General features: G+C 28.9%; 1 protein-coding gene across 2 annotated transcripts in view; it reads left to right on the forward strand.

The window, feature by feature from the left end:
* LOC129969666 (synaptotagmin-7-like) overlaps nt 1-14814 on the forward strand; it is a 292924-nt gene that overhangs the window by 92225 nt on the left and 185885 nt on the right. For both annotated transcript variants that reach the window (XM_056084322.1, XM_056084323.1), the window contains exon 2: nt 2182-2484. In XM_056084322.1, coding sequence (XP_055940297.1) covers nt 2198-2484 — 287 coding nt within the window. In that variant the 5' untranslated portion in view covers nt 2182-2197. The remainder of the gene's footprint in view (nt 1-2181; nt 2485-14814) is intronic.

Raw genomic sequence — 14814 nt, forward strand, 5'->3', positions numbered from 1 at the left:
CTTCAGAAAGAAATGCTTATGAGTTCTCAAACGTATTTCCACTTAGATATCCTTTTTATTTCACTTCGCATTGCATGATTTCTTCTTGAAAATTCTCTGAAATTAAGCGAAAGACACACAGATTATCACTTATTGAAATTTCAATGGCAACTGCTCAAGAAAAATGCACAAAAATTTATAAAATTTTACGGACAAAAATATTTATAAACCGTTCTATGCAAATGACCTAAATGAATCTTACAGTGAACCATCTTGGCCAATGGGAGGTAATTTTTAACAGAATAATAAATTCTACATTTTCCAAACGCAAATTATGAAAATTGTGGCATAATTCAGACAAATGTTCCTTTACATTTACCTTTGCATGACAGAAGGAAATTTATGGCGGGGAACATCCGGCTGGAGAACTTCGCTCATTCATAACCTCGCAGTCAAAAGACTACTGGGATAAAAGGATAAAAGGCGCCTTATGTTGGTAGAATAAGCCGGTTGGGATGGAAGAATATTCTCAACAAAGAAAATTTGATAAAACCAACTTCTAAATTCTTCTGCAACCCACGTTTCTCTGAGGGTTTTTGGAAGAATGAACTCGAACATGCTCCTCATCATAACTACGAGTTTTCTGCTAACTCTGGATACGAAAAATTTGCATTATCAAAGCTAAGCATCTTTAATAATAAGTAGAGGATTCTGAAAGAATTCTTTTTAAAACAATAAACCTTTATATTCATCTGATCAGAATTACTTCTTGAAGATAATAAAAACTTTTGGTGGATAAAGAAAACTAACAATAAAATAAATAGCACTCAGCATTCTCTTCATATGCTTTTTAAAACCGAACCACTTTAATGGATGTTTTTAAAACACTTGCAAAAGAATATATTGAAATAAAAATGGTCTTCATAGTTTTGAAATAAAATGCATTTCTTCAAATAAATTAGAAACAAAAACGTTATTTCCTTAAGAATGCTGAAGCAGTTCAAATTATGTTATTCATTTTATAAGAACATTAAATATTTTGTAATTATACATCATTTGATTTGAATGAATAATAAATAGTCTGAAATCATTGCAAAGTTTTAAAATTTGGAGTCCAGCTAAAGGAATAGAAATTAGCTCAGCCGGTTTGCTTCCACAAAAGTAAATGCGCACCTACTGTTAAACTTCAGATGTAATTTGATGCTATAGAAACTGAAACACGTTGCCTTAAAATCCAGTCATCAATACATTGATACTTTTTTTTATACAATAACAAAAAAAATGATTAACTATTAATCCTCGGATGAAAAGAGAATGTCAAACAAACAAAACTGGTATGTACATTTTTTGGGAAATCGCTCTGTGGTTGGTGGAGGGACGTATATCAGTAAGATGCAGAACTAATTTACATTTTGCAAAAATGTAAATTAGTTTCTATCTTGTTTGCAAATTTTACGAAACATCACTTAGGCCTTTAAATAGTAGTTTTAGATATTTATATTTTTGTAAGTTAAAGAAAATAATAATTTATATACTCCTTTCAAATAATTAGCTTTCTTTAAAAGTGATGTCTTCAAATATAGGCAATTGTTTTCTGGGTATCCATTTCATTTAATTATATGGGTTTGCATATATCCTAAAAACTTTGTTGTGTCTTGATTTCTTTCTAAACACAACTAGCTCATATGTGTTAGGTTTGGGAGGGATATGTAAAAAGTGTGAATAAATTATTATAACATATCTTAGAAGTTTTTTCGGCATTTTCCTCAATTAATAAATGCTACATAATAACAAATAATTTATTATTCTTTCAATAACTATCTATTAAAATTGCATGATCGTACAGTAAATTAGTTTTAAACATTTGTGAGAAAATATCTTTTTAAAATTTGTGTTTAAAGTTTGTAATGTTTAAGTGCTTCTTTATACAAGTATTAGCTGAAATAACACTCCCGAAGTAGTTTTAACTAAGATTATACTGGATTTTTTTTCTTTAGTACTTTTTCTTAGCTTGTAATAATTATGGTATAGACCTATATAATAATTTTGATTTAAAAATATCTATTTCAAATTTTGGATTTATGTTTTATTAGTAACATTTGAAACAATATATTTCTATATTTTATATCAAGCAAATTATTTATAAAAATAATGGAAGTCAAGGAAAGTTATATATAACATTATTTTTTTCCTCTTTTATAGCGTCGAGGGCGGGGTGATGTTGGCATCGGTGCTGGGATCCTTGGCAGCCCTGGCGTCGATGGCCGTCACCTTGGCGCTGTGTTACCTCTTCTGGCGCAAGAGGTCCGCCGCCAAGGAAGCCAAGGATGAGTTGGAACCTTTGCAAGTGGGGGCACCCACACCTAACCAAGGAACGCCCAACAAGGGTGCGCAGCAAGGGAACAAAAGTAACAACAAGAGCGTCGTTGAACTGACCAGACACAACGTCGAGGATAGGCTTTACCAGGGTGCTGCTGCCGCTGCCTCGTCGCTATCTCTGGACAGGTAAACAGTCTGGTCAATTTTTTTTCGAGCCAAACAAGAAAAAATCTGAAAATGAATCTTTATCCCAACTAAGATTCATTTTCGAAGTATTAAAAACCAATTTTTTCACATAAATTAATTTCTAGACTGTGTCTTCGGAAATCCAATAAATTTGCTAAGTCTAAATTTTGTTATGACCTTCTTCTTCAAGACAGTAATTAAAGCATAATGCGTTTCCTTTCATTGTAGTATTTTCCGCCCGGCTATGTTTCTGGTCACTCTAGCAATATTTTCAAACTTCAGAAGGAATTTCAAGATGGTCAATGCAAGTTACATAATTCGATGTAAAAGCAGATAATAGACAGCCTGTATCAAAGGCAATTTAGTTTCTTACCAATATTTCGTTTACTGGTATAGTTTTTTATTGAAAACGTTTTAGATATAAAATAATCATGTTATTTACAAATAGCGCTTAGTTTCCATTATCTTTTGATTTTACATAAATTAAAAGATAATGTTATATTTTACATAAATTAAAAGATAATGTTATATTTTACATAAATTTAAAGATAATGCTTTTTGTTACGATATTATTACACGCATTGTGGAACTATTTAATGACTTTTTTATGCATTGCAGTAAACTGAAATCGGAACGCAAAAGTGATATTTGTATATGTTATTTTATAATTTCAGGCAGAATCATAGAAATAAAATTACATTTCAGTGTCAAGAAATAAAACGCGTTTAATTCTATTATGGTGATCATATGGTAAATCGGAGATTCACTGTGTAACTGGAAAGGCTGTGGAAACCATTAAGTTGTTTTGAAAATCATCTACCAAAAGTAATTTTGCATGCCATCTATAACCTAATCCTATGCTGTTTCTCCATAGTAATGATGTCACATCTCCTCACCTTCCAAAGATTCTAAAAATAAAGTTTTCAGTATATTTCTCAACTGTCCTTCGTGTATAAAATAAATCGATAAAGAAATGAGAGCTGTAAGACTCATGGCGAATTAGACATCATAAAAAAAAAAGAAAGAAATCGAAGCTATGATCTTTGTTCTGTAAACAACAACAAAGAATTGCAAATCTTTTCGAAATCTTTGTTAAAATTAGCTCGTAGATTTGAAAAATGAAAGCGAAAATGGTCAAAAATAATTTTATATCTAAAATAAAACAATGTAGATTTAGCTTGAAATTGCAAATTTAAAAATACATCTGAAATCGTTGTTGGAAATTAGTGCTTACTTCAAAAGGCTTAGAGAAGCCATCATTTGGCACATTGCCTTGTCCATAACATTCAGGAAAGTAAGGTATCCAAGAAGCCATTAATGAAACAAAACGCTTATTGGCTGGAAGAGACGTAATCTTAGAGGAAGAGGCAATAACGTTATTTGATGCACATTTGATATCTTTTCTGGCCAAATACTGGACTAATTCCAGTGTTAGGGAAACATGCTATCATGGTAGAAATAACAAATACGATGAAAGCAGCTGCGGGTATTTTCTGTTGCCATGCACGAAAAGGATTAGGAAATATCCTATGATAATTCCAAATGTTATCTGCTATCGAGAATATTTCGAATCTTATAATCTGTTTATAAACGGAATAAGGAAACATAATTTTAATTTATTTTTAGTTATATAGTTTAATTTATTTTTAGTTATATTTTAGTTATAATCTTTGAGTGTTCTTAATTAATTAAATTTTCAATGTAGAAAGCTATACATTTTAATATTTAATCTATATTAGGAATATTTTATTATAATTTAATTTTAAAAAAAGGATCGATTAACAATTAATTTGATGTCATTAGAATGATCGACACTTGATAAGTTTTTGATGGCATTATCACTGATCCAAGCACAATTTTGCACTTTGAATTTTCTTGTTAAAGAGCTAATTCACTGTAATGGACTTGATAATTTTACACTTCCATAAGTACATTTATGTAAGATCATGTCCTCAATCGAAAGAAGGCTACACGTTTGTCTTTTCCATATTTTAATAAACGAACACAGGACTACACGAACATTAAGCAAAAGAACAAAAGTATAAGGTTGGTTGCAGTTCAGGCGAACATAGCATGGCTGTTATCCTTCAACTTCGAAGCTCACACACTCTCGCACCAAGTGTCTTTCTTCTGCCGTTTGCCTCCCTTATACTTCTAGTTGGAACACTACTGCCATCTGCAGGAGAGGTAAAGAGAGTAACATAGGGGCTCATACTACATTTATATTAGCCAATGTCTTACAATTATAAGAAGGAACGTCTTTGTGGTTGATAACAAATTACGTCTTGCAAAATAAAGAAAAATAATATTATTTTGGTAAGATCACAATAAAATCCTTCTAATTTAAAAATTATAACGTTATTTTATCTAAATGGTGGTGATTTGCTTATTTATTGGGATATTACATTTTTTCATTTTAAATCACTTCATTCATTTTAAGTCGCCCATTTGAAGAAAATAATATTTCATGAATAAGATGAATGCTAACAAATATGCTGACTATTATTTTCTGATATGTTTCATCAAATTCGGTGACTATTGTTAAATGATTACTTAAAAACGCTTTCATATAGTCAATCGGTAAGATGATGAGTTTTTAAAATCTGTAAAAATTTAATTGGGCCTATATTAAGTCCGCATTAGTAGACGTAATAAATAGGTTTATTATGTTCATAATTGTAGTAAATTTATTCATAATTTAATGAATTGTGGCATATATCATTTGAGGATGGTTTGCAAATCACATTGGTTAACTTGTCTAATGTGGATTGGATATCATCTTATTGAAAGGTTTAATGGCTTACAACCGACTTAGCCAGAAGCTGTTTCCACTAGGTAGCACATTCTATGAGGATAAGAAGCTTCTGACATAGTGGTTGGTTCTCGACACCTGAATGAGTACAGAAATGGTAGGGCTCGGCTACCTGCTTCCATTGATGGGACGTACTTCCTAAGGGAAGCATTGTACCATGACCGGTAATGGCCTTTAGGACTCATCCTTAGTTCCCACTAATGCTGTCTTGGCTGTCCGGTCATTCAAATTAAATCCGAATGCCTTTTACTAAACGGGGCGGAGTAGCTTTATATGGTTACCCAGAAGCTGCGTTTTCATCTGGCGTGGACTTGGTTTCCAGTATCGCTTGGTCGGGGAATCAAAGTTCAGGTAATTTATTAATGAACTATATCCAAAAGTATTCATCTTATCTCTTGAAAGTCTGTCAGTGCATATTTTCTAATCATTTAAATATTTTAAATTTATCTATTAAAAGAATTGTTTTCATAACTTTGACATTATATTACTGCGTTATTATATCTAGATTGTACAATAAATAATTATATTCCATGTATCATAAAATATGAATTGCTGGAAGGAGTTATGATGTTGGATATTTGCAAAAATATTAAAACAAATGAGAAAGGAGAACTTTAGGAACTGTGAATCAACAAGGTGTTCACAGAATATATCGTAATTGATTATTTATTCTTTAGATTGTATCTAGTATTGCATACAATCTTCAAAATCATATCAAATTTTTTTAAAAAGTATTTGCCACTAACTGCAGAGCGTTCCTTTTGTCATCCTTTTGTTTTTAAAATTAAATAAAACTACTCAAACACATTAATAACAGCATTATATTGCAATTATGTTTAAAAATATTTCATTCCCCATAATGTAGATTTTTGGATCAATTGAATTCACATAGTATTTGTAAATTCAGATTATTAAATTAAAATATATGATAATAATTAAATTGCTATTCAACTATCTTTTATGTATATATATATATATATATATATATATATATATATATATATATATATATATATATATATATAATATTGATGTGCCATGAAACATTCTGCAATATTGAAGGTGGATGTTGGGCTATAATCTATGTGATTAATCGATTATTATTATTAATAACCAGAAGCCATTAATAATAATAGGTCAATACGATAAATCAGTCTATCATTTTTATGGCTTATTATTAATCATAGCGAGCGAGCGTAACGTATATGTCATTCGAGATACAATTGCAACATTGAACATTGAGGTATGAGATAGAATAAAATTTCTTTTACAAAAACAAATAATTTATGCGAACAACATTTAAATGCAAATGGGAGATTTATAGTTTTTCTGATTTATATAAAAATTTTCCTCAAATTAAATTTGCAAAATTTATATTCATAACACTTTTAGGATTCAACTTTTTCATAATAATTATTTGACATCGGAACCTGCTTCAGACATACTTATTAATATGTTTTTATATAATTTGCAATATCATTTCCATGGTTATTTATTTACTCTGAAAACTAACTCACGACATATTCGTCCTTTAATAAACCTAAATATACTTGTAAACTTTTAAGTACTAGTGCTCCGGCTTTTTGGAAATAAATTTATAATGAGAAAAATTATAAGTATTATTATATCTCTGCTTGAATGATTATATGACATTTTCTGTTAAATGCATAATTCGTTATTTTTTTAATTTTTTTTTTGCATGTTGTATTTAATAAGAATCCATTCTTTAGTTATTTACAACTATTCATCATTTAATTATTGGCTTTGTTTTTAAGGTTATTAGAACAGAGAGTTTCATGCTATTATTCTAATAACAAATTTTAATAAAAAAATTATTTTAAATAACTAATTTTTAAAAGTTCTTTATTTACAGTTTTATTTAAAGGTAATTCCCAGTTTGTATTTTAGTAATGTTTCTGAAGTTTAAATCTGCAAAAGACCATTCTTCTAAGGTAACTGAGACAAGGAAACATGAAAATCGTCTTAATTTCTTCATAAAATGATTTATAGATTATATTAAATTGAAGTGCAAATTGTTTTTGTTATTTATGCAAAAAATAAGTGATTTATTTTTGTAAAACAGCTTTAAAATATTTATTTATTTTTGAACTGGTTTTGTTAGCAAAGTCAAACAAACTAGCAATTTTTCAAAATAATAATCACTAGACTGCAAGCATGGAAAACAGAATTCTGCTCAAAAAGATCCCAAAATTAAAATAATAATATGCGAGTAAATTTTAATGAATACATTTTTTTTGTTTTGATTTCAAAAGATTTTAAAAATGATATATATATATATATATATATATATATATATATTCATTATAAGTAGCTTCTAAATCATCATTTTTGCCCAGGAATCAGAAAAAAACAAAAACAAATTCAACAGATCCATTTTATTTGTAAATATTAATTAATAATTATATATAAATGCAATAAAAATGATTTTACAAAGAAAGGATTTCTGAAATCGGAAATCAGTGGCAATGGTCTTCCCAAAACTTGTTCGCTTAGTATCTACTAAATATCGTATCCCCTGTATTCCTCAATATTGTATCCTCCTCTATTTCTTATCCTTGTGCATCGTGAACGTCTCGCAGAACAGTAATTAGAATTGTTATTGAATGAAACATGTGATTATTGAAGATTTTTTTCTAAGGGATTATTACTTAGACCTGTTAAATACACAACTATCCAAAAATTGACAATGTCATGTGCAACGCCTCTTATCAGACCGACTAAATCAAAATTTTACAATTGCAGTCACAAGATCATACACCGAATTTCAATTATGCATCGCCAGAGTGTCAATGCTTACCTAATTTCATCCAAAGCTTGATACAAATGTTCCTATCAGATGCTCAACTTGTAACCAAATTTTATCTATGTAGCTCTTTATGTTTTGTAATTATTATATACTTAGGCAATCGGAGAGAGATAATTTCTCTTAAAGAATTTTGATAAAAATGTAATAAAAATATATAAATCTGATCTGGTAAATATGTCATATTTATCCGACTAGCTCAAAACTCAGCCTCACTGAGGGGCGGTATAATTCCACAAATGTGTTCTGGAACTCAGAGCGTTGTGAAAAGTGGAGATACTTTAAAATCCCCAGTTCGAATTTTTTGATAATTATATTGCTTTTGCTTTGCATGATTTGTGGGCCAAAAGTATTTGTAAATGAAATTTGAGAAGAAATAAAAAAAAATATGTTTTTATAATAAGGACTTACGTTAATTAAATTTTAAAAAATCATCTTATGAAATTGTTGAGTTTTTTTATAACTATACTCACTATGCATTTTTCTGATCAAAGAAGTGTTCCTTTTAAAACTTAAAAATTTATTATCTTTTAAGATACATGTCCAATTCCATTATTGCGGAAATTTTATTAAAGCAAAAGAAATGTTTTCCGTTACTATTAGAACTTCAATTCACTAACTAAAACAAAATGTTTCACCAAGAAGATCTTAGAAGAATTAAATAACAGATAAGAAAAGTTTTTGGAAATCGATGAAAATAAACGTTCTGAAATTGAAGGCGTGCCATTTGAAAATAATAATAGACTAGTAGTTGCTGGAAGTCAGTCTTCAAGTATCGATATTCAAAAGAAGAATTCGAAGGTATATAAGAAAGAAGAAGAAAAGAAGAATGACATTGCTATGAAAAGCTGACGTTGATGAAACTGTTTGAAAAAAAAAACAAAAAAAAAAACAAATAAATGCAAACACATCAATTCATTTTCAGAGAAAGAAACCTGTCAGATGAGATATGCAAAACTTAATATCATGATGTATCCATTAAAGAGTGCATTATCGTTATTCATTCATTTTATTGATTATCATACAATGAAATGTGTAAATAAAATGTTGTAGACAAAATTGAGTTAAAAAAAGATCTTTCAACCTAAGATATTGATTTGCTGAAAGCTGCTTAAATATTTTGTATCTGCAAAACTACTCATTGTAAGATAAAAATTTCTTCTTAACTGAATATATTGATTGCTGACTCACAAAGTTTATTTATAAAGATAAAATATTACAAACCTCAGACTCAAACTCAAGATGTTTATGAATCCCTAAGCTTCAGATTTTTCTATCCCCGCCAAAAAAATGAATTAGTCTGTATGTCTGTTTATGAATATGATAACTTAAATATGCTTTGTGTAATAGGCATTAAAGTTTATATATCTTTAAATTCTCAAGAAATACTTTCATAGAAAATCTTCTGGTTGCCTAGTACAAATCAACATGATCACACAGAATGTAAAGATCAAACTAAGTAAAATCTACGCACAAATTCAGCATGTAAAATTTAGATCCATATCAAATTTTGAACGAAATTCGGCTAGAACTTGTCCGTCTGTCGTTCAATAATCTGACATGCATGGGCAAGATATGATTCAAAATTCCATTCATTAAATATCTGTCTGGCTATTTGCCCAAGTACAGATGAATACGATGATACAGAATTTAAAACTCGAGATGGATAAGTTTTGATACACAGATTTTGCATCTAAAATATAGATACATATGAAATTTTGAAACAAATGCATCAAAAACGTAACTGTTTGCTGTTCTGTAATTTTGTATCCATATAAATGCAAAAACTAAAAAAGCATATAATAATTGAAAATTAATAAATTTTAATATATGGAGTGCAGCTATTTGTCAAATTTTGAATAAGGTCGATTAAAGGTTTAATCATCTGTCAGTCTGTTCTTTTTCAGAAATTTAAACGCATTAGTTCTAAAACGCCACAATTTTAAATGAAGAAATTTTTATGTGAGTTCCTTACAGAAAAATATTTTTCCGTAGAAAATGTTGGTTTTAAGCGACTGACAAAAAAGTATAAAAGATGTGTATTCAGATTTTTTTTTACTAAACTACGAAGCACAAAAGTTTCGTTTGCGGGAGTCAGAAATTATAATTCTGAACATTATTGGTCTTCAAGGCATTGTTCAAAGCTCACAATGTTATTTGGAGAGAAGAGGAGAGGTCAATTTTTTTTTGGGAGGGGGATTTGTAAGAAAGTTTCGAGATGACCACTATCACTAGTGTTTTATAACAATATAAGTGAGCAGGTTAAATTTTACAGAATCATTTCTTAAAAACTACTTAGTGCCATATTTTTTAAAACCAATATATCTTGCATATAAATCTGCAAACAGTTAAATTTGAACTGAAATCTTCCAGTCTCACCAATTATAATACACGTATTTATAGTGTATTTATAAATATCATTATCAACATCTCGTAAAAGTAAAATTTAGTTATATGTTATTGTTGAATGCAAATTAAATTTAATGTTTAAAATAAATTTATATTTTTATTGTATTTTTTTTTTTACTATTTTTGTCTTTTCCTTGTGTTTTTTTTTATTTAAAATTTTTTTGACAATATTTGAGTTTCAGAACATTTGGTATGAAATCAACCTATTTAAAGAAATTTTATCTATGTTATTCGAACTGTAACGTGAAGAAAAAAATATCCTAGCGAATTAAAAAAAGCAATTCGGAAAATTAACTTAAAGGCACATCTGCAATCAGTTATCTTTGCTACACAATACTTGGAATGCATTCAGACACAATCCTTAAAATAAATTCGCTTCATAGGTTTAATACGTTCCATAATGAAATTTTCAGCATTCCTAAAACATAATTTTTAAATATTTCACATTGAATTGTCCTTCCAAATAAACTAAACATTCTTAGGAAATAATATATAGACCATTCTTAAGCAACTTAATTGTACAGTTTATTTAATCTGTTTTACATGTTCTTAATCAAAACTTCCTGGGCGATTCCCAGGAGACGAGGAATTTCCAAGAATTCAAGAACTTTCCTAAAAGACATTGTATGACTGATAAAACAACGAAGACTAAATTAAAGACAATGGGAAACACCGATAGCTTGTCTTCCATTACATTCATTTCATTAGTCTTAAAAGGAAATTCTTATTTGAATTAGACAAGGAGTGCAAACTACCATTGTTTGAAGTTTTCTTAAGTATGCTGAATCTCTTTGCAATTTCAGAGAGTCGTTGCTTCTTCTGTTGATTAAATGAAGATATAAAATTAAAAAGCATTATCTTCTTAAAGTTAGGTTAACTAGAAGAAGTATTTAATGTAAGTATTTTGCGGTTTCATTATGTGTAAGCATTGTTTTAGATCCACGGTACGTTGCGTGGTAACGTGTCTATCAAAATAAATGACATGAAATAATTGTTCAGTTAAAGAATACCTTATTCTTGAAATTACTAGTTTTAACTATTGTTTTGAATTGCTAAAGCTCCTTCTGCATTTCTTTTTGCCATTTGAACTGTTCATGGAATTCGAAATCATTCACTTTTATTAGCTACTTAACCTAAATTCTGGATTGCATGAAACTCAAATAGACTTTTTAATGGCTTCTGTCGGAGATTCAGCAAGTATAGGAAAAAGTATGATACAAGTTATATTTGGCTTGATCAATCAAATATCTTTTAGCTGATGTGATATAAAAACTTGAGAAAGAAGTTGCATTGCAAGTACGTTCTCTACCATCTCACCGTAGCTGAAATTTATGAAGTCATGTCTGAAAGAGGCCGCCTAGTGTTCAATAACGGCTCTCTTATCTAGCTAAACTAAGCTTGGATTTCAAAGTCAGTATTTTGTATTTCTATTAATAGCATATGTGGTCCCTATTAAGAGGAAATCATCTCTTATATTACTCCATCATTAGCAATAAACCTGGGTAGAACAGACAAACAGACTTTGCATTACAACAACAATGTCAATTTAGCTTTTGATATGAGTAAATGTCAAATGTTTAGTACAGAAGTTTCCACTTAATAAAGACAGCTTGAAACTAGAACATTTTGATCAGATATCTGCCCAATTAGGCGAATTATATATAATATTTTATCCATCTATCAATAATATCTAATATAATTATTCTAAATAATAGCTTATCTATCTAATTAATCTATAGTCAGATTTTCGAATCTTATAAATAGCATATGTGTTCTCTATTAACAGGGGCCCATCTATAATTCTACTCTATCCTTAGCAGTAAACCTGGCCACAATGCATTAGAACAATAATTCTCACATATGGTTTTGTTATCTAATAGGTGATAAGAGAGTACTCAATTTAGCTTTAGATATGAGTAAATCTTAAATGTTAGTATACACGATTCCACTTAATTGGAACAGCTTGGAACTAAAATATTGTTATTCATTGTCTGCCCAATTAATCAAATTCCATATAATATTCAACAAATTTACTAGCGAAGAATTTTACTAGTTTCAGAAAACAACATTAATTAATATATTACAATAAAATAATGCTGTTATTGTGACCTGACCCAGTTAATGTAGAAAAAGATGTTTAGGTAATCCTTTGATTAAAATATATTTTCCATCAGGTTTACTTTTAGATGCTCTTTGCCATGTTTTTTATAACAGCCGCGATGTAGTCCATTTTCTTGTTGTAAAGTATAAGCTGCTGAGCGCTTTGGAGCGCCAATCTGTTTAGTTTAATATTAAATGATTTGATTTTAATTTGTTAAGTTATTTAAATGTTTAAATGTTATTTAAAAGTTTAAAAACCTTCATTATCTCGAAAATGGCAATGAATTCGATGAAAATAACATTTCTTAAAGTACTATCCATGAAAAGTAGTTTATTATCACGGTAGACTAAACATTCCCTAATTTATTTCACTGTCAATGGAAAACGACTACAAAGAAAGCACATAAAAGGACTGAAAGTATGTCTATTTAGAGACATCAGTTTAGTGCACCGTAAAATCGGGCATATCTGTAAATGGTCAATTAAAGACAATTTTGTTCCAAATAATTATTTAATATATGTTTTTTTTTTTATGTTTGGTTTCTGTTCATTGAGATTAAGCGGTTATCAAATTTAACCCATGAAGTCAAATATGTGAATTGACTGCATTGTGGCATTTATATGCAAATAAGAAAGTTACTAATTATATAAATTAAAATATAAACATCATTAAAAATTAATAGGAAAAATTATTAATCTGTTTTTTTTTTTTTTTAAGAATTTGGAAATTCATCAAATTGAATTCTCTTATTGCATAATTCACAAACTATTTCCAGCCTTTAACACTTATTGCAAACTTTTAGATTTTCTATTTTGAACATTCGGCTGTAAGTCGTTTATAAAAGCTTTAGTCTTAGAAAAGGAGCAAATATTTCTTTTGATTTGAAAATTGTTATTATCGCTTCCAAAAAAAATGAATTCGTAAATAAAGTACTTCGAAAGCTTTGGTGCGCTTTAGAAATATCTTTCGTGATATGCATTCCTCAATGGCTTATTGAAATATTAAAATAAAGTCAACTCATGTTTTAAAATTATCCTAAGAAAGAATGAAAATGTAAAGATCAGTTGATTCATGTCTTCAAGAATGTTATAGAAAAGATTAAGTATATGAATTAAATTCGTAAACTTTGGAATAAGTTTTAAGCAAAAGATAAATCAAACAAACTTCTTACATCCATCTAAGTCCTCTTATTTACATAGGACACGAGAATTCCTCTATACTTTTATCAAAATTCTTACCAAAAAGCAAATATATATGCAAGCTTCTGCTTTTTAATTGCAAAGAGAGTTTGGAATTCCAATTTCAAATAGTTTTATTTTCTTGCATGTTTCTTCAAGTATTTTTAGGTCTCCCGCTCGTTTCTGAATGGTTCAACAGTTTTATTTTGTTTTTCCAAACTTTTCAGGCGGAATTTCTTAGAACCTCCGTCTATATTACACATCTTGTATCCATGTAAGATAAATTTAGTCGGGGAACAAAGTATAGATGTCTCGATTCTTAAAATTCTACAAGCGGAATAATCTGTCCTTGACGTTTTTGTCTTCTACTTTATGTCGCAATTTGACAATTATTTTTTGTCTAGAATCTAGAATACATTTTAGATATTTTCTCCTTTACAATTTTTAGTAAACCAAATGCAAGGTTTTTGAGTTTTAAGATCAAAACAAAACAAACTTTATTCTATTCTTAATAACAAATAATATCTGATGACATACAATAATGAATAATCTAATACGATATTAAAGACTATCCGCAATTTTGCATAATCTTATAGATAATATGATGTCCTACGTTATTGTACATTATTGTGCTACAGGGTTGTCAACTGGAGTGAGACAGAAAATTTTATATAAATTCGCAATTTCGGCATTAAATATTTTACCAAATAGGCTAAAGGAACTAAGAAATTGTATTCTTTAAATATATTCTTTCCCTTACTATTAGCCAGCAAATTTAGACTTCGTGTGTCTTCCAACAGTTTATTTAATGACCCGAAGCCTGAAATATAATTTTTTCTACCATTGATAGCATTTTCGAATAAGTATATAGGATATAAGTACTATCTTTGAAGATTTAGTAATTGGTAATTAGCCCAAGAATAGAGTGGGTCCCAAGTTATGATTAGAATTAATACTTACAACTCTACTTTATTAAAACTTAGTTTCGTTTGTTTATTTAGAAAAT

Source organism: Argiope bruennichi, chromosome 5 (genome assembly GCF_947563725.1).
Source record: "Argiope bruennichi chromosome 5, qqArgBrue1.1, whole genome shotgun sequence".
NCBI classification, from domain to species: Eukaryota; Metazoa; Arthropoda; class Arachnida; order Araneae; family Araneidae; genus Argiope; species Argiope bruennichi.